Source organism: Onychostoma macrolepis, chromosome 03, assembly GCF_012432095.1.
Source record: "Onychostoma macrolepis isolate SWU-2019 chromosome 03, ASM1243209v1, whole genome shotgun sequence".
Classification (NCBI taxonomy): domain Eukaryota; kingdom Metazoa; phylum Chordata; class Actinopteri; order Cypriniformes; family Cyprinidae; genus Onychostoma; species Onychostoma macrolepis.
In genome coordinates, this window is record NC_081157.1 from 17,216,922 (window position 1) to 17,240,764 (window position 23,843).

Here is a 23,843-nt window from a genome sequence, read left to right on the forward strand (position 1 = left end):
AGAGATCATTCTAATAAACTGATTTATTATCAGTGTTGATTGAAATTGTGCTGCTTAACATTTTTTTTGGAACCTGTGATACTTTTTTTGTTGATTCTTTGATGAATAGAAAGTTAAAAGAACATCATTTATTCAAAATAGAAATCTTTTCTAACAATACAAGTCTTACTATCACCTTTTCCATTTGATATATCGGTGCTGAGTAAAAGTATTAATTAAAAAAAGCAAAAACAAATCACTGAACCCAAACTTTGTAATATAGTAATGCATGACACAATATTTCTATTTTGAATAAACACTGTTCTTTTTAACTTTTTATTCATCAAAGAATCCTAAAAAACAGTATCACAAGTTCCAAAAACTATTGAGCAGCACAACTGTTTCCAACATTGATTATAAATCAGCAGCATTAGAATGATTTCTGAAGGATAATGTCACACTGAAGTCTCCAGCAATGAGGAAAATTCGTCTTCACGGGAATAAATTATATTTTAAATTATATTGAAATAGAAAACTGTTATTTTAAATATTAAAATTGTATTTTTGATCAAATAGAGGGCCTTGATGAGCATAAGAAACTTATTTTAAAAACATGAAAAATCTTACTGGTCCCAAACTTTTGAAGGGCAGTGTGTATTTTCTTTCCATTATATGCTCTTATATTTCCATTATATTTGAGTACGCCAAATTATGAAACAAGACATGACAAATTGCCCATTTTTTCCGTTTAATTCGCTTTTATTTTGAAAGCATTTCTATTGTGTTGCGTATTCCGGTCGCCATGTTTAGACGGATTCACACAGTTAAACAGAAGAACTGCCTTGTCCAGCTTACGCCAGTAGTTTTAATCTTTTATATAATTAATACACATGTGTTTTAGACCAAATTAATTTTTTTAAACACCCGTGCCTTTGATAACATGCTCAGTAACTCTGGGTAGTAAAGGGACGCGTTATTTCTTTGGTAAGTGTCTACTAGTGTTACATTGACACCTGGTTAGCGTTAGCTGTGGTAGTGAGTCAGCCTCTGACTTCATCAATATCAATCAATAGATCGATCACAACATGGCGCTCTACAACTCATAAAACCAATATAAACAGTATTAGCAGGTACTATTGTGCCTCATATTTATTCATATGGACATACAGAACTACTTTGTTTTGTGTTTGTGTTTTAATCTGTGTCAGTCTGTAAGATGCGTTTGCTTTCAGATTCACTTTGGGACCACAATCAGAAGAGATTGTATTTTTTTTAAGGAGCACTTTATTTTAAGTTTACTTTCTGGTGAAATATTGAAAACCTGTCAATCTAGCATGTCTGGATCACATTTGAGCTCTATAAGAAATTATATTATAATGATTCCTCGACTTAGTATGAATCAGTGTTTAGCATAGTTATGCATGATTTATTTATTTTGTATTACAGTAATACAGATGTAACATTCTTAAAGTTGTAATTATTATTTTTATTTTAATTATTATTATTATTTAATTATTAAATGTATGTCATGGCTGTAGTGCATCTTGTAGTGCATTTTATTTATTTATTTTATTTGTTTATTCTATTATTTTACTTAAGTTTATGTTGCCCAGTTTATTTAATTATTTATTTACTGTGTGGATTTTTCCTTATTAACATATTGTGATAAGCCAGGCTGTTAAGTCCTAAATGTGATTATTTTATTATTATTATGATTATTAATATTGTTACTTTACTATGTTGATTTCTTCTTTATTAACGCATTGCGATACACCCAGCAGAGACCATATTGGGCAGGTAATATTTAAAAATTATTATACTAATTAGATGAGGATAAACTGATATTATTATTGTTATTTATTTATTTACTTATTTTTACTCTTTTACTATGTTGATTTTGTACTTTACTAACATATTGTAATATACCCAGCAGAGTCCATATTGTTCAGGTTAATAAATTATTAGCTGAATTTGATGACTTTATTATTATTATGTTATTTATTTTTAGATTTTTTTTGTTTTGTTTTGTTTTTTTTCCACCAACAGAGCCAAGGTCAAGGTCAGGTTTTTTTATATAGCACCTTAAAAGCACTATGTTTTGACCAAGGTGCTGCTCAGCCAAAACATCAGAAAAAATCAGCTAACAAAAAGCATTAGGACATTTAAATTTTAAAATCAGTAAATACTAATTATAAAAACAGGAAATCAAGAAAAGAAAAAGAAAAAATACAAAATAATACAAAACATCACCAAACAAAGAAAAGAGAGAGAGAAAAAAAAGGTGTTTTGAAGTTAAGCAAAAGCCTGAGGAAAAAAATGTATGTTTTAAGAGATGATTTAAAAGAAGATAACCTTAGGGGTGGATAAAGTGAAGACTGGTTAATTCCAGCGTAAACAGCATTACAGTAATCCAGCCTGGTTTAAATGATTGCATGAATAACTCAAAGGGGCCCAGAGTAGGGCTCAATTATTTAAAAGGTTTGGAGGGCCAAACAAAATAACTTCAGTCTTTTTTTTTTTTTTTTAACTGAAGGAAATTGTTTTCCATCCAATTCTTGATTTCCTCTAAACAAGCCAGCAATTGGGACACTGAATCAGAACCTGATTTTAGAGGGAAATAAAACTGAGTATCGTCTGCATAAATGTGATATGAAATGTTATGAGACTGAAATATAAAACGAAGATGTAGCAAATATAGGGAGAATACAATTGGACCCAAAATAGAGCTCTGGGGTACCCCACAACTGATGGGAACTGAGCTTGATGAAAATTCACCAATTTCCACAGAAAAACTCCTATTTGCGAGATACGATGCAAACCAATCGAATGCAGTATCACGAATGCCATCCTAAAGATTTAATCTTTTTTTAACAGGATGCGGTTATCTACTGTATCGAAAGCAGCGCTCAGATCCAATAATAGAAGAATAGTACAGTTACCAGAGTCTGCAGAGTCCACATTGGCCAGGTTATTGACACCTGCATTTTCTTGATTTCTTTCAGTTATGGACCCTCTTAACCAGGCTGATGTCATGCACCTTCAGGAGTCTCGTTCCTCAGCTCTGGATCTGTCCGTGGGTTGCAGGCAGAGTCCGTTAAAGACAAACTCCATGGAGGCTTTGGATCTGGTGAAAAAGCCCAGCTGGTGTGGCATTACCTCAGGGAGCAAGAGCATTAACATGTCCGAGCCTCGGTACATCACTCGGCCTAGCAAACCGAATTCTCCAGATCACCCAGAACCAGGGTCGAAGCATCATGGGACAAGGACTTGTGGCACATCATCCCACGGCCCCTACTCTATACCTTTACCACTGATCAATGGCTTGCCATCTGTGGCTCAGATATTGTCTCAGTGCCCACCCACAGACCAAGTGTTTACAGATGACAGTGATTACAGTGTCGAAATGGACGATATGTTGACGCAAACGGAAAAATGTCACAAAACAGCAGATTCTGTCTTAGAAAAAAGCACACTGGGAGGAAGGTTAGCGCACAATGTATTAGAGACGCATCCACAAGACATTTTGACCGGTTGTAGTAAAACATACTTGAGTGACACAGGCATGTCACAAACTAAGGGCTCATCGTGTTTACCTCAGGGCGCCAGCGCGGCTGCATACACACTACGTTCCACCAGCTCAGCGCTTGAGCAAACTGCCATCGAAACGCTTGCATCCGAATGTTCCGGCGCTAAAAAAACATCTCCATGCTCCATCGAATACATCTCTAGTGACCATGACAGTGACATCATTGAGGTGCCAGTAAGCAACTCCAGATGCAAGACACCGCCGAACTGCCGCTTACGAACTCGGAGCGTTATAGTTAATGAGAGAAGTTGTGGAAGACAAAGAAATTCCATCGTAAAGCAAGAAATGGACTGCTCTCCCAAAAATGTGAACAATTTCTATGCCCTGGATGAACCTGTTTTTGAAGCCCATGAAGACAGGGCCGGCTCTGAATCCAAGTCGTTGCTGTCGTGGATGGAGTCGGTCTATATTCCCATATCTCCAGAAGAAAGCGATCAAGACATGGATGCTGCTTTTCCCAAAAACTTCCCATCTACCTCAGATGCCGAGAACACAAGCGTCTTCAAGTCTCCACAGAGTGGGGCTTCGTCTTCAACGTCAAGCCGTCCACAGAAAACGCCGGCTTCGAAGAGCAGGAAACGGGCAAAACCAAGGCCCAAACCGAGAGCCAAACCCAAGAAACCTGCTAAGCGAATCAGAGCGCCACCTGCCGGCAAATCGGCAACAAGCACGGCAAAGAGAAGACGCAGAAAACCTCGATCATCTGGACCTTCATCCATGTTTTCACCTCAAGAGCCGGAGATCAAACTAAAATATGCAAACCACAAAGAAGAGAAGAAAGACACCAGGCCAGACAGCTTCGCCCCGTACATTCACATGGAGCTCTCATCCTGTACAATCATCAATTTTAGGGAAGAGGATGTTTATTCGACAAAGAAAGGGTGCAGGGAGCAGGTGGTCTCGGGGGTCATCCCAAAGACGTCCTGTTTACAGCTGGGCCGTGTTGGCTCTGACGCTAGGTTGCAGGTCAGGCATTTCTGCTGTTTGTGTGGAAGAGCTGGCAATGTTGAAGGCCTCGGGGACTTGCATGGGCCGTACCACTCCAGTGGAGTTCAGGCCATCTGTAAATTTGACAGCAGTCCTCCTGCCCAAAAGCAGGAACCTGACTGCAGTGATTTGGACTCAGTCTACAGTTTGGAGGATGGTGCATCCCAGTCTGTCAAAAGGCAGAGGAAGGAGAACTGCTCTGAGAGCATTGAGGAGTCTGGTGTGTGTAGTGAGCACTGGATACATGAGGACTGTAGCATTTGGACGGCAGGCATCTTTTTGGTTAAAGGGAAACTCTATGGATTGGAGGAAGCCTTCCGGCTTGCGCAAGAAACAGTAAGTCTTTCTCTTCCCCTGTCAAGAGTGAAACTAATAAAGAAATGTCTGGTTCGTGTTTTTCCCGAAATATCAAAAGAAATTATATTTTGCATTATGAAAGGGGTGCTGTTTTATTTATTTGTTTATTTATAAAGATTTTTTTGCATTGTGACATTGTTCCAATGTTTCAACAATATACACTACTGTTCAAAGTTTGGGGTTGGTAAATAGTTTTCTTCATTATTTTTGAAAGAAATTATTACTTATATTCAGCAAGGAATAAGTTAAATTGATAAAAAGTGATAGTAAAGAAAAAAGGGAAATTATACGGATTGGAGGAAGCCATCTAGCTTGCGCAAGGAACAGTAAGTCTCCTCCTTTCCCCTGTCACAGTGAATCTAATGAAGAAATGTCTGGGTCATATCAAAAGAAATTATATTTTGTGTGTTTGAGCTGATTTTTATTATCCTTCTTTTTATTTATTTATATATATATATATATATATATATATATATATATATATATACATTGTGACATTGTTTCTTTATAAGCTTAAAATACATACATATATAATACATATATATTACACTCTTACACACTTGGCCCTAATCCTCTTCTGTAAGTTTCTTTTTGGTTAAATATGTGTATGACAGATGCTGTGAGATTTTTGTCTCTTTATTTCATATAAAAACTATTATCTGACTATTATAGACTATTACACTGCCTTTGAATCTTCTGAAGCTGTAAAGTGCTGTTTTGTTTGATTGTTGCAGGTGTGTTCACATTGTCACCGGGTTGGTGCCACTTTGGGATGTTTCTTCAAAGATTGCCCCAATAAGTACCACTTCCCCTGCGCCCTGCAGTCAGGTAATGCTCATCAGTTTGCCTGTACTGTCTCTGTCTCTTGAGACCATGCAGACGGAAACCAAAAATAATGCAATGTACATTGTTCAAAACTACAGTGTCAGTTTGGTTGCACTGATGGTTCTTCTGAAAAAAAGAAAGAAAAAAAAATGTTTCAAATGCATTTCAGGGCTGTGTCCAAAGGCTTAGGCAGCTGGCTTGTTGACTTGCTGCCCTATCAAGCAATGAGGTACAAAGGTACCTCCTGAAATTGATTTCGGGCAGACTTCTGAGGCAGCATAATGGTCTCATGATCTACAATAAAATAGAGAGTTCTTTGGTGATAACTAGGTGAATATTAAATTACTATAAAAATAATTTTATCAAAATATGACATCAAAAGTAGAAAAAAAAAAAGTTGTTCAAAACATAAATTGACTCATAAACTGACCACTAATCACAACTTTCAGGCAGCGTTTTATTTTTAGTTCAATTGTTATGAAAATGAACGCACAGGATATCATAGGCAATGACCTGTTTATGCTGCCTTCAAAAATTGATCATATGAAGGTACCTCAGTAGACTTGATGTGACAAGATCTTTGGATTTGGACGTCCCTTCGTAGCTCTATACACACTTTATTTTGCAAAGGGAAAGTAAGCTATTTTTTGAGGATGTGTGAGACTTCCAATTGATTGGCCGCTGTAGATAAATACCTAGAAGGATAACAAAGTGCAGTAAACAGTAAAACTGTGATTGAAAAAAATGCCAGTTTGCAAAATCAAGCCACATAACAACCTATTTTTACAACTAAAAATAAGTGGAAGTGAATAACACCAGAAGCCTTGCACTTACCAGTTACAACTGGCTGCTTACGTTAACACATAACTGTGGAGGCAGCATTTTTCAGCTTTCAGATGCAGCCTAGGTTTCTACTAATGCACTGATGCAACAATCAGGTGTGTTTCATTAAGAAGACATGCATTGTTGGAGGGGCTTCAGAAACAGGGTTTGGGAACCACTGTTTGAAGTCATTTTCACACTTGAAATAGTTAACCCTGGGTTCACCCTTGCTTCACCTTTCATACTGCTCATAATTTATCCGGGGTTAAAGGATCAGTTCACTCCAGAATTAAAATTTCCTGAAAATTTACTCCATGTGATCCAAGATGTACATGTCTTTCTTTTTTCAATCGCAAAGAAATTAAAGGGTTAGTTCACCCAAAAATGAAAATTAGCCTGTGATTTACTCCCCCTCGAAGGCATCCTAGGTGTATATGACTTTCTTCTTTCAGACGAATCCAATCAGAGTTATATTAAAAATGGTCCTGGCTCTTCCAGGCTTTATAATGGCAGTGCTGCGGGTGTTTCTGTCACACAGTCCAAAACACGTCAAATAAAGCACGCGCATCCATAATTCAACGTGCCGCACACGGCTCCGGGGTGAATAAAGGCCTCCTGTAGCAAATCCATGCGTTTTTGTAAGATAAAAATATCCATATTTCAAACATAATAAACTCTTTTCTCTCACTTCATCTAACTGTCATAAGCGGAAGCAGTCCAGGTGGATGACACAGGACGTCGGCGTTGCGTTATTAGTGAACAAAACAAAAGGCCGGTCACGAATTAGAAGCACAAACCGAGGATTTGTAAAGAAAAATGTCGGAGGATTTCGATATAATCCAAGAGGAGACCGGTTTTCCTTTGCTTCCTTTGTTCGTGAGACTAGCATATCTCAGAGGCGTGAGATACGTTTTATTATGGATGCGCACGCTTTATTTGACGTGTTGTGGACTGTTGAACAAAAACACCCGCCCACTGCAATGATAACGCTTGGAAGAGCCAGGACGATTTTTAATATAACTCTGCTATGATTTGTCTGAAAGAAGAAAGTCATATATACCTAGGATGCCTCAAGGGTGAGTAAATCACAGGCTAATTTTCATTTTTGGGTGAACCTAACCCTTTAAGGTTTTTGAGGAAAAAAATCCAGGATTTTTCTCCATATAGTGGACTTCAATGGTGGCCAACGGGTTGAAGATCCAAACTGCAGTTTCAGTGCAGCTTCAAAGGGCTCTACACAATCCCAGCCAAGGAATAAGAGTCTCATGTTGTGAATTTTTTTTTTACATTTTTATTTAAAAAAAAAAGAAAAGAAAATGTATATACTTTTTAACCACAAATGCTTGTCTTGCACTAGCTCTTCAATGCGTGTCCACGACTTTACACAGTACGTAATCATATTGGAAAGGTCACGTTTTTTCCTAGCGGAAAAAAAATCTTTTAGGTTTCAAAAGATTTAAACATCCAGGATATGCACATGAATGGACCATTTTAAACGATAAACTGATACAAAGACATATGAGTTTCATTAAACATACAACTTTTGAACATTCCACCTTCTCCAAGCTTGTAACACTGGGTCGGTACTTCCGGTTATTACGTAATACTAGTAACAATTCATTCTTGGTATTCATAAGCTGACGCTTCACAGTGTACAATCCTAAACCCTAAGTTTTCTTTTTTTATTTGCATATTTGCATTGTCAGTGTCATTGATTGCGATCTGATTAAGTAAATGCTCTAGAATTGCACATCCTCGTATTATTACAGATTGTTCCATCAGGTCTTTCCTAAATAGACTTTTCAGTGGACTGTGAATGTAAGAATAAATCAGTCTCTTCTTCACTTCAATTCATGCGTTTTCGACCACCATTTTATATGCACACAAAAGATGAAACGATTGTTTATACAACACACACTGTTTCTGTGACTGTACACAGGACATGAATACGAGGCGCACAATTGGCTGTCTGTTGCTAAGCATCTAGCTGTGACATTCTAACACCACATAATTTTTAACCCATTACAAACGAAAGCAGTGCTAACTGTGCTCTGAAGCAGGGTTTCATACTTTTACCTGCGGTTAAAAGTGGGGTTTAGAACGACAATAACCCGGGTTTAAGCGCAGTGTGAAAAGCGCTGTTGAGATTTTAGCAGGTTTAGGCATCAGTTTGTTTCCCATTTCCAGCTGTTCTGGAGATTCTCACTTATCTCCGTTTTGTTGCATTGATACTTGTTTTTTATATCTTGTTGAGGTGCTTATCTGCGCTGTTGTATCTCCACAGGCAGTGCACTCAATGAGGAGAACTTCACGATAAGATGCCCGAAGCACAAGGTGACTCAGAGATATTATTTTAGCTGGAGTTTCTCAGAAACAATGAGTTTAAGTTATGAAAATGACATGAGTTTGCTGCATAATAGACTGCAGTACTGCGTTTCTCTGCTTTATTGTCTTCCTCTTGCATCATCCTCACTGCTGATAATGATCACTCATGTTTTTGTCTTCTCAGAATAAAACATCCAGAATGAGCGTTAGCAGGTTGAAGAACAGATGACATTTGGGAGGTGCTGATATGTCTTTGAAGGTATTTTACTGCAAGTATCTCACTACTCAAAGGCCTTAGACGTTTTATTTTGCCTTTAGAACTTTATTTTTTGTTTTTCACTTCAAAATCAGAAGAATGACATTAGTTATATTTTGCTTAAAGAAAATGTGCGCAGGACTTATTAGGATCATTGAATTATTCTTGAAGTATTTAGGGAGAAAGTTACATTAAAAACATGCATTTTAACATCAAATGTTACATTTTGACGTTAAATCCACTTTTGTAGTGGATTTTTTGTAGTCTATACAGTATTTAATGGTGTTACATCAGAAGTAACTGTAATTAAATTACCGAAAAATTAGAGTAAAGAGCAATACCTTACATTGCATTTTCAAGAGAAAAAAATCATATTACAGTAATGAATTTCTTGCTAAAACAGTACACCCATCACTGCCACCAAATCTCATGTGCAAAAAACTACTGTAATGCTAAAACGGTGTATTATCAGAGGTATACATAGATCATGGTAGAATTTTTGATAGATGGATTTTTTTAATACAAATCCACACATTACAGTATTTTTACTGTAATTGTATTACAGAAATTAGAATTGGCAATGAGAAAATTGGGATATATAAAAAACAAGTAACAGTGAAAATGGCATAATGCATTTAATTTCATTTTGTGCCTAAACATAACCCAGGCATGTACTAACGAGCTGACGAGTTGCTGATCAGGTGTATTTAATTAGGACCTGTTTGAAAATGTGTAGCATTGGTGTGCCTCCAGGAACAGGTTTGGAAAACACTAACACTTCTTATGCAAGTCTGACAAACTCTGTTCTTGTTTGGTGTCAGCTACAGATTTAATGAAGTCAGTTTTTCAGCATTAATGATCATTTCAAACACTAAAGCTGTGTTTTATGGTGTAATGATATTTCATTTTTCTTTGATCTTCCTCTGCAGGTAGACGTCGACAGATGTTGGGTTATCTGGCTGTGGAGTGGATCCCTGATGTGTTTACAGATTGTTCCATTTGAATTAGTACTTCACACATTGAGTGTTTACATGGACTCTCAGGCAGTTGAATGTTCGGGACTGGATGTGCTTTGTCTGTGCTGCAGACGGCCGCTGCCTTTTACCTGTTAACCCTTGGACAATGCTGGATGATTTTCATTGCATTCCACAGCAGATTTTTACATCTCCATTTCATTTAAGTTTACTGAAGGCCAAATATCTCCGTCGGCTTCAGGCTAAATCCTGTAAAACCCTTTACAATGGTACGGAAATCTAACCAACAGTGGAGATAAAAACGAGAGCCTCATTTCATTTGAAGTGACAGTACAAGCGTATTGAGCAGAAGTGCTTGATTTTTCTCCTTAATTCTATTCTTATATGCACTTAAGTGTCTCGTTCATTAAATATGTAACACCAATTGTCCATTCTGTAACAGCGATGTCTTTATTACATAAAACTGAAATGCTGAATGAACTAGTCTCCTCCAGTGGTACCATATGCACTATTATGTGAACATATTTATTTCTATTTATGTTTAATGCATAGGTGTGTATTTATTTGCCAATGAACAGCCTCCTTTAAAAGGACAGAGTGTGTTTTAGCACCTTGTATAAATGCAGTAAATGCACATTATAATTTGATGTTTGTAACAGCTACAGGGTGCTTTAAATATGAATCTGATTTCAGTTATATTTTGCAACTCGTGGCCTGGGAATCAAGGAGTCACAGCATCTGTAGGATTTTCCATTTCACCTGATGCCTTGTGATGTTTCGAGTTCTGTTTCAATAAATGTTTTTATTCTACATTCCTATCACTCAATTGTGTCACGATCCTTTATTTGGGATTGGGCTTGCTGTGCTGATGCACGTTTGACCTGGTGGTGGTGCTAAACAACCTTCAGACCGCAGTGTGAGCATTTCTTGAAAAGATTGTCTTTGCTTCTGTTATGGTTAAATGAATCGCAATAAACAGCAGCATCTGCACACATTTACATTGTGAGTGGTACTTACTCCTGGAAAAACTCACCATCACAATGCTACAGGGATGTGGGTGGTTGCAGCGGTGTCACTATCCAGTTGATAAGGTTTTCTGAGAGGAGTTGCTATGCGGTTTATAGGGCATTCTGTTGCAGCTGCTAAATTGTTTTGAGTGGTTTTTACTGCAATACTCTCCAACTGCTCGGATGTTACCATGGTATTGCTTGGTGATTGATAAAGTTAAATGGTTACTAGTCCAAATCACTATGGCCAAGTTCACACAGCAGCAGAATATGGTTGTCTCGCCAGTCCTGTATTCCCTAATACGGTTGTGTTCACACACATTTTGGTTATTTATGGGAGTGCAATCCGCATTCAGTAACGGAACTCACACCCTTAAGTTTTCAAGATCACATTTCCGGTAAAGCCCTGATGTGTGAATGGAACCGGACTGGACAAATAGCTGTCTGTCGCATTATACAATGTGAGAGTACCTTTTGTATCAGCCAAAAAATAAATAAATAAATGGGGGTGTGAGAAAAATGCAGCTTTCCATTTATTACTTTAAGAATACTTTGCTGATACACCAGCAAAAACTGCTAGCTGCTAACTGATAAAGTTCAAATATTATTAATAAGTGTGTAAGAATTAAATTTTGATTCAAAAGGTGTCCATGCTTTGAGGTTGTGCCCACAGAAAACAGATTGTCATTCCCTTCTTTTGCGCTTGAATGGTTCAAATTTGCTTGAATGGCTAAATTGACAAGACTTAGAAACACCTGCATTACTCCATGACAGTTAAACTTTGCAACTAATAAATGAATTGGGACCTGAACAAATCAAGTATGGTCAGTTGAACCCCTAAACATGTCAATCCCAATCCCAAAAATGCAAAATTTGAATTTAGCCTAATTGGAAAAATAATAGACTTGATCAGGGTAGTAGTGCCATATTTAGTTTTTGAAATGAAAATGAGGTGAAGAAAGAAATACAGTTTTGTTTGTTTGTTTTTTTTCAATGGATTGTACAGTTGTTCAAAACATACTGATTATTCAGCTTTTCAAATGACACAACTCCATAAAACAGATAGAAAGATCTTTATACAATGCGCACCAAATCTATCCTTCACACAGCATTATTTTCATTTGCGTAAAATTCAGTATGGCCTGTACCCGGACTAAGTTACACAGTAGTGTGGTTATACATTTTTTCAAATCTTTAGTAATAATAATGCTGGCCTTAATTTAAGTCCAGCATTAACTGTTATTCACAGTCTGAATAGTCTCTGATATGTCCTTATTTTTCCTATAGTCAAATCTTATGACTCATCCCCCTCATTGCCCAATCAGATCCCTAGCTGTACCAGGCTGCCAAGGTCCCTGCTGACATCCGCTATGTTTGTGGTAGAAATAGAGTGCTTGTCTCTTAGCAGTGTGTGAATTCACTGATCCAATAACAGCGCTGGTGTTGCTCAGATCTCTGCCTCTACCTGACTGTGCCTATTACTTATTATGTGAGCCTTGATCGGGCTCCTGCAGATGAGCTCTGTTCTGTGATTGTCCAAGAATGAACTAATAATTAGATTTGATCTGATTTTCCTGGCTAAGTGAGAACATTTGAACATTCTATAGCATGTATTTAAAAACGATATAATATAATAAGACATTAAACAGCATTAATATATAAAGTGACATTATAGGCAGACATAAAATCTGATCCAAAAGGTCATCTTGAATACACTAAGGCAGCATTACCTCTATCTGTCATGGACATGGTGGGGGTGGGGGGACTAACTAAATTATTTAATAGTTCATTTAATTTCTATTGATTTAAAAGTAATAAAAATTCAAATTGGGGTTGATCTGGAAGCCAGTAGTTGCAGGGCAGGCTTTGGAAAACAGCCAATGTTTCCTAGGGATGTGAGCTACGACTATTTTCACTGATGTTTAAATGGAAATTTTGTAACCAACTAGTTGACTAGTCTACAAGTAATGAGAAGACAATCAAAAGCATTGTGTGTATATGCGACCCATTTGAAATACTTTAATTATGAATCAAAATGTAAAATTATTCCAGATAACTTATTATCCAAATTGATTTTATTTACCATCAAATATTTAAAATTTATAACACTGATGGCAAAAAAGCAGCAGACGGGATGAATGAAAATCCAGATTTACTCTTTGACAGTAGGTGGCACTTTTGAGCAAGCAGAAATACAATGGTTACCTCTGTAAAAGCAGTGCTTCCTTTATAAACAATTTTTTTAGCCATTATTGGAGGTATTATGAAAAAATATCACGGAAACCTTTCTGAAGTCAGTTCCCTTTCATTCATCCCCCTTTAAATCGGTAAATATGCTCTCAAACTTTGCCAATATCTTCCAAGTGGACATTTCTCTCAGCCTACAGCAAGTGACATGAAGAAAATGCATGCATGCGAGATCTGAGGTGAAATGAAATAAACATGTTTTCCACTTCAGATATCCACTTTTCAAAGTAATGTATTATTTTTAAAACATTAAAAAGACTAAATTTTTACTAGTCAACTATAGCAGCAGCATTTATGTTTTTAGCAATTGTAGTCAACTAACCTTGCACATTTCTATAGTACATTTAAAAAGAAGATCAATCTTTCTGTTTGCATGGTCAGTTAGCTCCTCTTGGTAGGCGCTATACACTTTGTAGCAAAAGCATGTTTCCTCATTCAAAATTAGTAAATTGACTCAAAAATCATCCAATATCAGATTTTCCTTCTAATCATAGAAGTAGCAAATGGCAACAGTAATTTCCTAACTCTTGACATATCAGGTTTAATAGAGTGGAAAGGTTATGATGGCCTTACTTTTCAAGCACAGCATTGGTGCTATCTGCTTGTGTGTTGACTAATCTGTCCTGTTTATCTCAAAGATTAACCGTGAGAAGATGAGAGAGCGAGAGAGAGATGAGACGCAGGATCTGTCACGCCTGCGTAAAGTTGCTTTATGGCTGATGCCTGCAGCTAATGGCTGGCTCTCTTTCTGCTCGGCTTCCCTTCGCTCTGGGCGTTAACATTATCTCAGCACCCAGAAATCCAACAGTATTTATCATAATCTGCAGCGCTGCCCAAAGGTTTTCTGGATCATCCACATTTTGCATCTCTCTCAGGTGGCTAAGGATCTTTGCTCAACCTTATTAATTAGTGATGTAGGAGTAAACAGTCTAGCAATAAGTTTGTAATTTTGTTGTGATGTATCCTGTGTGGAAGGAAAAGTGCATAAAAGAGTATAGAAATATTATACTTTATACTTAAATGTAAATTGATGTAGTGTTTGCATACGCTTAAATGTATGTTATTTACAATTAAATGAAAATTTTAGTTTAAAGGAGACCTATTATACCCCTTTTTAGAAGATGCAATACAAGTCTCAGATGTCCCCAAAATGTGTTTGTGAAGTTTCAGCTAAAAATATCGCACAGATCATTTATTACATAATTTTGAAAATGCCTATTTTAAGTAAAGCAGAAACACTGTGCATGTCTCTTTAAATGCAAATGAGCTGCTGCTCCGCGCCCCCTTTTCCAGAATAGGGCTGTGCCTTACAGCTCATACCTCAGATATTCTGCAAAAAAACATCTGTTTGGTTTTGATTATCATATCTATCACGCTAAAATTATGCATTTTAAACCATATTAGTTTAAACTTCTGATATAGGGTTTTCTGAGAGCACACATGCAAAGCACGCGCACAGAAAGCGGCTGTCACATGGCATGTGAGTACTAAACTAAGTTCTCTTTCACGTCTTATTGCAAAAAAAAAAATGGTTAAATACACCCAAGTTTATGTTAAAAACACACAAGTTACAAAAATAGTCAGTTATGTCTGTGAAGGAAAACAGCTTAAAAGAAATGGCATGTTTATATTAGATCTGTGTGGCAGCAGAATAATATACAGTAAATAAATCAATAAATCCACTGCTCTCTTGTCTCCTCTGAGGCTGGGACTCTAAATAGTGTTCTGCGCTCAAGTGCAGCCAACGACAGAAAAGTTAACATGCTTGGCTCGAATTTTCGCCATAGAGTTAGAACTGGTACACCATTGTCGCTTACGAAAACACGATGGCGGCACCTTACTACGTCACGGTGAAATCTGAACTTGCAGAGAAACGCTTACCAAAATTTTTTTACTGGATTGTTCTTTTTCACGTTTTCTGGACTGGTAGATGCACTGGGGACCCGAATATTGCACTTAAAGACGGAAAAAGTCAGATTTTTATGATATGATATATATATATATATATATTTGTAATTACACATTTGTAATGATGAAGTTGAGTTTTAGTACATTTAACATATTAGCTTTAAATGTAATGTCAAATAGGGCAAAAAAGTTACCAGTCACCACCAGCATTTTTGATCATTTTCATAAAAAATGTATTTCATTTGGTAACATTAGGAAGTTTGGATTTATATGCTGTTTAATGCTTGCTGATTGTGTTAATTTACATATGCATCTGCTTACCTGTGCTGTTGCTTGTTTCTGCTTCTTCTTCACCCTGTTTTGATCCAGAGATTCTGTAGTCTTTCAGAAAATGTGTAATAGCGCCTCCTACCGTATAACAGTGCAAACATGGAGAGCTGGAAAATTCTGTCAATGGCGGGGAAGCGTTGTTCATAAATGGTGGAAAACTCACCACATTCAGTGCATTTAAGCACACTTTTTCACAAGGGAAGGTAGTTTTGTGTTTCCAGGGCAACGGGAAACAGAAACTAGGTTCTGATATTTTCTCTGAGTGGAGTGGAGCTTAATATACAACTGTTGATACAAACTCTAGCTAAAACAAGATAAGGAATAAGATCTTTACTATGTGGGTTTGTAGCGGCTGTCAGCTGCTTACAGTCTGACAAATTTCAGTCATGTTCTCTAGATTTTCCACAAATTTTATAATAATATAGTAATCATAATTCATTAAATAGTAATGATGATGCTTGTTTTAGTTAGCTCCAATATGGTGCAGCAAAAGATTTTTTGATTGTGCTCAGATGATCAAACAAATCAGCATGCTTCGCCATGTGTTCGGTGTGAATCACTTTAAAAGCCATATGCTACCACACATAAATAGTTTACATCACTGTCTGATGAATTGCTCTGGCCACCAGAAAACTGCACTGGAATTCAGCCTTTGCAAGCTTTAAAAGAGGCTGACATCGAGATCTTGGAGTTCCGCTTTGAGCTTTAAGCATGAAAAACCAAATGGATGAATATAGATCAAGCTGTTCTTTCTGTCTGTACCAGGCTGTATACCTCCCACTGCTAGATGGTCGACAGTAAACATGATCTTCTATTCATATCCATATAAATCCTCCTTGTGCAAGAACAGCCACTGAGTCACCTCTCTAGATGTCCAAAAAAGCACCACAAGGTTGTGATTTTAACGATTTCATCTTGTGAAACCGCGTTTGGCTCTGAGGTGTGAAAGAGGAGGGATGGTAATAAGGTGGGAGTTTGATACATTCTCTTCTTATCCAGCATGAATCGTGGGAACAAAATGTACACCATAGCTGTTGTTTTGTCTTCCTGCTTCTGTCTTGCAGTCTGAGCCGTCCAGATGGCAGAAGTACTAGAGCTGGTGCTTTAGTCAAACATTTCCAGCAAATCTTTGACAAATCACAGCAAATAAGATATTATCATTACGTTTTTATTCCCTTTCATGTTTGTTTTAGGGTTAAACTAAACTACCAAGCACAGACCAACACACACAGTCTTCTAGGGCTCTTTCTCACATCGCCTCTTTGTTTCTCATTAGCATCCCATAATGAGTCAGCTCACTTCTGTCACTTTAATTTTTGTAAGGGAATTGATCAGCACTTGCCCTAGTCTTCACCAACTCTGATCTCTTTTTAATACATATTTTAGTTTAATGAATTATCTATCCAGATACATTTGAAAACGTGTCTTTTTTCTCTACGTTTTCACCTTTTGTCTACACTGAGACAGTGTTTTTGTTCAGCGAAAACAGAACTTTTTGAAGATGCTATCCCAAGCAGATAAATTTGCAAAAGCCAGTAGTGTGGACTGTGAAAACTGTGGACTGTGAAAACCTATAGATGCATCTCAATAAATTAGAATGTCGTGGAAAAGTTCATTTATTTCAGTAATTCAACTCAAATTGTGAAACTCGTGTATTAAATAAATTCAATGCTCACAGACTGAAGTAGTTTAAGTCTTTGGTTCTTTTAATTGTGATGATTTTGGCTCACATTTAACAAAAACCCACCAATTCAATTCAAATCAGAATATGGTGACATGCCAATCAGCTAATCAACTCAAAACACCTGCAAAGGTTTTCTGAGCCTTCAAAATGGTCTCTCAGTTTGGTTCACTAGGCTACACAATCATGGGGAAGACTGCTGATCTGACAGTTGTCCAGAAGACAATCATTGACACCCTTCACAAGGAGGGTAAGCCACAAACATTCATTGCCAAAGAAGCTGGCTGTTCACAGAGTGCTGTATCCAAGCATGTTAACAGAAAGTTGAGTGGAAGGAAAAAGTGTGGAAGAAAAAGATGCACAACCAACTGAGAGAACCGCAGCCTTATGAGGATTGTCAAGCAAAATCGATTCAAGAATTTGGGTGAACTTCACAAGGAATGGACTGAGGCTGGGGTCAAGGCATCAAGAGCCACCACACACAGACGTGTCAAGGAATTTGGCTACAGTTGTCGTATTCCTCTTGTTAAGCCACTCCTGAACCACAGACAACGTCAGAGGCGTCTTACCTGGGCTAAGGAGAAGAAGAACTGGACTGTTGCCCAGTGGTCCAAAGTCCTCTTTTCAGATGAGAGCAAGTTTTGTATTTCATTTGGAAACCAAGGTCCTAGAGTCTGGAGGAAGGGTGGAGAAGCTCATAGCCCAAGTTGCTTGAAGTCCAGTGTTAAGTTTCCACAGTCTGTGATGATTTGGGGTGCAATGTCATCTGCTGGTGTTGGTCCGTTGTGTTTTTTGAAAACCAAAGTCACTGCACCCGTTTACCAAGAAATTTTGGAGCACTTCATGCTTCCTTCTGCTGACCAGCTTTTTAAAGATGCTGATTTCATTTTCCAGCAGGATTTGGCGCCTGCCCACACTGCCAAAAGCACCAAAAGTTGGTTAAATGACCATGGTGTTGGTGTGCTTGACTGGCCAGCAAACTCACCAGACCTGAACCCCATAGAGAATCTATGAGGTATTGTCAAGAGGAAAATGAGAAACAAGAGACCAAAAAATGCAGATGAGCTGAAGGCCACTGTCAAAGAAACCTGGGCTTCCATACCACCTCAGCAGTGCCACAAACTGATCACCTCCATGCCACGCCAAATTGAGGCAGTAATTAAAGTAAAAGGAGCCCCTACCAAGTATTGAGTACATACACAGTAAATGAACATACTTTCCAGAAGGCCAACAATTCACTAAAAATGTTTTTTTTTTTTATTGATCTTATGAAGTATTCTAATTTGTTGAGATAGTGAATTTGTGGGTTTTTGTTAAATGTGAGCCAAAATCATCACAATTAAAAGAACCAAAGACTTAAACTACTTCAGTCTGTGTGCATTGAATTTATTTAATACACGAGTTTCACAATTTGAATTGAATTACTGAAATGAACTTTTCCATGACATTCTAATTTATTGAGATGCACCTGTATATATCTGTGGTTGTACCGTTATTGTTGTGTCTGCTCTTCCCTTTCATAGTGTTGTTAAATGTACATGTTACTGTGTACGATCTTTTTGCAAAGATTGCAAAACATTCCACTCAAAATTGCCATCCTGCCAACTACACTTTTGACAAGGTGGCTAATTTGTACAACCTCACTTTCGTATGAATTCATACGATTTGTGAAAAATTGCAAGTATTTTACAAAGTGACAAATTCGTAGGAATTAGTATGAAGGACCACACCTTTGTACAAATTTGACAAGGTGGCCAATTCATACGAATTTGTACAACCTCATTTGAACATATTCACATGATTTGTGAAAAATCATAAGTAGCCTATTTTGCAAGGTGGCAAATTTGTAGAAATTCATATGAAGGATATACCTAACCCCGGCCCTAAACTTCGTACAAAAAATCATAATCGTACAAAATCGTATGAGTGAGGTTGTACGAATTAGCCAGTTATGTTTCACAAAACATACGAATCGGCCATGAGAAGGCGTTGGTCCTGTGGCAAAAGATTTTGCCAGTTGCCTTTAGACCAAACCTGGATGCACTAGTGAGTGGAAGCATATTTTGCTAATAAAATGATCTACCAGAAGAATAACATGAGAACTTTTTCACATTTTCAAAAAAAAAAAAAAAAACGGACTTTAAAATGTGGATGTAGATTTAACTTATTATTTGATTTATTTAAAAAGTAACATAATGAAAACATTTAAATATTTACTTAACTAATACATTTTTATTCATTAGAAGAGTCTATATTACCTGTAGAGATCTATCCAATAGCTTTTCCATTCATTTCAATGGTAGTTGCATCACCAGGATGCTGCCATCTTTACTCACACTGCTGCTTAAAAACAAATGCTCTTAGACACAATACACTGCTACACTTTAATAGAATCAATGCAGAAAGAGGGTTTTTGCCTAAAAATATGTGGAAAAAAATGGCAAACTAACTATGTTTAACATTTTCTGGCAAGTATAGCTCATTGGCAAGCTCATTGGTCTATAGATATCAACAACTGCATTGGTCATGAATGCAAATATTGCTTAACTCAACATGTTTTAAAATAAACAAATTAAATAGAATCTCTTTCAGATGAGACGTTAAACCGAGGTCCTGACTCTCTGTGGTCATTAAAAATCCCAGGATGTTCTTCGAAAAAGAGTAGCGGTATAACCTAAGTCTTGGCCAAATTTGCCCATTGGCCTCTGACCATCACGGCCTCCTAATCATCCCCATACACTGATTGTCTTAATCACTCTGTCTCCTCTCCACCAATAAGCTGGTGTGTGGTGGGCGTTCTGGCGCAATATGGCTGCTGTCCCATCATCCAGGTGGATGCTGCACATTGGTGGTGGATGAGGAGGATTATTATTAACAGGACTGCAATACTTAAAGATTTTTGACTGGTAAAGAGAGTGAAATGCCCTCAGATATCAGGAGCAGGATGATAAGAAGTCAGATTAGTATGGTAAGGCATGAAAAAGATATTGCATTGGAGCATTTAAAAAAAATAAAAACTGGAATCTTAGCCGAGCATATAAGACGATTCGTATGTGAAAACCATTTGGAACATTGCTTCAGAAAAGACACAAAAGCCACATCATTCAGTACTTTTGGTGTTTATTTCTACAATGTTTCTCCAGAGCAATGTTGATTCATGCAAATATTTCTGGAAAACACAACACATTAAAATGTCTGTTTTTGCTTTTGTCCTTTTAACAAAAAACTTTTCACATTTGACTTGTTTTCTTCATACTTTTTGCAGGGTTAAAATGTCTTCCAGCCTCTTCATGGTTATTGTCTGTGAGCGCATCAATATGTTTTGTAATGCCCCATAACTGTTGGCTGGCCATATAAGTTCCATGTTCTGCACATGAAGAATTGAAAAACTTCTTTTTTTGTCCTTTCACGTTGTCCTTTTTGACTCCACTGAAACTTTTATTAAGTTATGCAACTTGTGCTGATTAAAATATTACTACACAATAATTGTCACAATTCTAAAAAGTAGATACCATCCCTTACATTGGTTTTCTGTTATACCCATGCAAAAACCCTTTCAAACATTGTCGACAACACAAGATTAAAAGAGTTCCAACAAATTAACTTCTTTTGCTACCTTTCTTCAAACAAAAGTATGAAATTGAACAAATGTCACAATAAAATTTATAAATATTAAATAAAAAATGAAAACCCTTTTTTTAAATTGCGCAAGACTTGTTGTGGAATAGGGTACATTCCACTTAATTGACATTTTAATAAATCTAAATGCAGATTATACCAGGTTTAGCAGCTGGTAACATTTTTATATGTAATTAATGGTCCAAATAAAAGATCTTATACAGATATACAACTGGACCTTTTTTTTTTTTGGACCATCGCAGCATTTTTTTAGACATCATGAAACATAAATATGACATTTTCAACAGATCCTTCCTACGCATCAAGTAACAAATTAGGTGTTAAAGACAACATGAAATGGTGTTTGAAACTGTTTCACAAATAATTTTACTAATAATAACCATCATTTGACATTTTAATCAGGCGGTAGGCTGAATCAATCTATTCTGACAAGTGTCTGAATTTGATAAGTGGTTGGAGGGGAAAGTCATCAAAAAAGAAAATCAGTTTAGTGGCAGAAATTTTGGAAGAAAACTCTTTTTATGTTTTGAATAATGTGCACTGGTCAGTGCCCAGTAAGGCTAGGAATGTGTATTAGGAAAGTAAATAGGTTAAATATCGATTTCATGTTGACTTAAATATTACACAGTGAATGGTATACCTGAGAAATCCTTAAACTTCACTCAGTAAGCACATGTACATCAACAAGACATCTACGAAAGAGAACACTGCAGATCTGGAAAGCATAACATGCTCTTTTAAGCATCACATTTTGTCTACAAACATCTGATTAACGCAAATTCATATATAAAAATCTAAACCTCACATTGAAAAAACATTGGCTAAATTTCAATCTAACATCCAACAGAAACTTCTCCAAGAGAATCCAAGACTGACATCTCAGTGACATACGTGTGCTATCAGGACTCCATCCATAATGCTCAGAAAGAATGCAAAAAGAGGAAATAATGTAAAGTACATAATGTGGTACTGTACTTTACTGTATTAACATATGAACACACAGTGGCTGAATGGTTTTTGAAGCATGTTTCTGGTAGCCATCATGTCTAAATCACTCTTGCATTTTGTGGTACACCCACAGCCCTGTAAAGAACTGTTTCTGATTGCAACAAGGGCCAAGTATTGTACTCCTAGACAGAGAGGAATTACTTGCTGTATATGGATTGTATCTATATGTTACTTAAGAAAAAAGGAGTTTTTCAATCTACCATTCAAACCTCCCTAACAGTCTTCTGAAATCAAGTGATCTTTTCTTGCCAGTTTTGGTTTAATAGTGAGCAAACTGACATTTGACAGTGCAGATTCTCTGCAAATTATAATTTAACATTGTAATGCTACAATATTAAATAAATAACAAAAAGGTCAAGACCAAAATGAATAATACAACACACTTATAAAGTAACCTATACGCTTCCAAAGTCATATCCACTGACCACAGGGATGCACAAGCACGAAACAATACCAACACAGTTCCTACTGTGCTTCTGAAACCACGTAAGTCTCCACATGAAATGTTTTTGCTGTTTTTTTCCCTCTCATGTTTCAAATCAAAGTTTTTTTTTAATCGTTTTTGACAATCACTTTTGCTAAAAAAAATCAACATATTGCTTCATATTTTTGAAAAGAGTTTTTTTTCTATTCTTCTAAAGTTGCTTTACTTTTGGTCTAATTATATGTGGAAAACGTGGTTGAGACACAATCTGCAGACTCTGGTGATTGTCTTACAGATTCCCTCAGAGATACTCGTCATCAGGAAGAGTTTCAAGCTGTCAGCTCTTCTTGGGATGCTGAGCACTTGTGCGTCAGCTACCAACGTTTCCTCTGACGCGTTTGCTTCACAAGGACTTGAGTCCTTATTGTCATCTAGTCATCCCAAATATATGTGCAAGGTAGGTAAATGCCAGTGACCTCTTTACACACATATTTCAATCGGTGTCGTGACTAGGATTCGACCATTGTTGCCATTGTTATCACGGGAGACGCGCTCGTAGCCAGTGGAGGAAGCAGGGCTATTCGTGGACGTAGAGGAGTAGTGCGCCATCATTGGCTCCATGACAATGCCTCCTTTAGCTACCCCACACACAGGCGACAAGCTCTGCTGCTTCAAACGGTCCACCAACTCATCTTCTTCAGAGGAAGAAGAGCTAAGCTCAGCTTGACGGCCATTCATCACCGCGCTGTTGTTGCCGTTACCGCCAGAGACATGGGTCGTGTTGCCGTTCTCCGTGTCGAGCATCCAGCAGTGGTTGAAGTAGCTGAAGACCTCTTTGACAGAGCATCGGCGGTCCTGCTCGATGGCCAGCAGGCTGCGGAACATGCGGAGCGCCTCGTCAGTGAAACGGCGCCACTGTGAAGGCACCGCGCTGGTTCGCCTCCGCCGATGCTGCCAGCGCACAAACTCTTCGTAGAAGGCGTCAGTCGGGAGTGCTTTTTCCCAGGGGAAATTCCCAGTGAGCATGCAGAACAGAAGCACACCGAAGGCCCACACGTCAGTGCTGTAGTCTACACACAGGCCCTCTTGTCGGCTGGGGTCGCACAGTTCTGGAGCCGTGTACGGGATGGTTCCGCTCACCCGCTTCACTGGAGAGCCAGCACACCGCGTCATGCCAAAGTCTGACAGTTTCACCTTCCGGCACTCCTTGTCAAAGATGAGGACGTTCTCCGGCTTTATGTCACGATGCACCAGCTTCTTGCAGTGCAGGTAATCCAGTGCAATCGCCACCTGGTGCACACACCGCTTGGCAACGTTCTCCGGCAGTCCAACCTACGCACAGGAGAGCGGAAGGAATACGGAATTAGAAAAGCATGATTAGAAAATAGCACTGTTGCATCAGAGAATGTGTTTGTATATCACCTTTGCTTTTATTAACACTATCGGGTAGGTTTAGGGTTGGGTTAGGTGTAGGGTGTATGCTATTTT

General features: G+C 37.6%; 2 protein-coding genes across 4 annotated transcripts in view; one reads left to right on the forward strand and one right to left on the reverse strand.

The window, feature by feature from the left end:
• The first annotated feature begins 784 nt into the window (after positions 1–784).
• si:ch211-165g14.1 (uncharacterized) lies at positions 785–10,932 on the forward strand. Of its 2 annotated transcripts, XM_058771545.1 has the most exons (7): positions 785–963; positions 1,758–1,776; positions 2,982–4,888; positions 5,644–5,737; positions 8,841–8,890; positions 9,066–9,140; positions 10,067–10,932. In XM_058771545.1, exons 3-6 carry the CDS (start codon positions 2,984–2,986, stop codon positions 9,108–9,110), a joined length of 2,094 nt encoding a protein of 697 aa, XP_058627528.1. In that variant the 5' UTR covers positions 785–963; positions 1,758–1,776; positions 2,982–2,983; the 3' UTR covers positions 9,111–9,140; positions 10,067–10,932. The 2 variants fall into 2 exon arrangements, with proteins under 2 accessions (XP_058627528.1, XP_058627527.1); XM_058771544.1 differs by lacking the exon at positions 1,758–1,776.
• Positions 10,933–20,397: 9,465 nt separating this feature from the next.
• unm_sa1261 (un-named sa1261) overlaps positions 20,398–23,843 on the reverse strand; it is a 34,645-nt gene continuing 31,199 nt past the window's right edge. For both annotated transcript variants that reach the window (XM_058769134.1, XM_058769133.1), the window contains exon 4: positions 20,398–23,687. In XM_058769134.1, the coding sequence (XP_058625117.1) occupies positions 22,836–23,687 (852 nt within the window). In that variant the 3' untranslated portion in view covers positions 20,398–22,835. The remainder of the gene's footprint in view (positions 23,688–23,843) is intronic.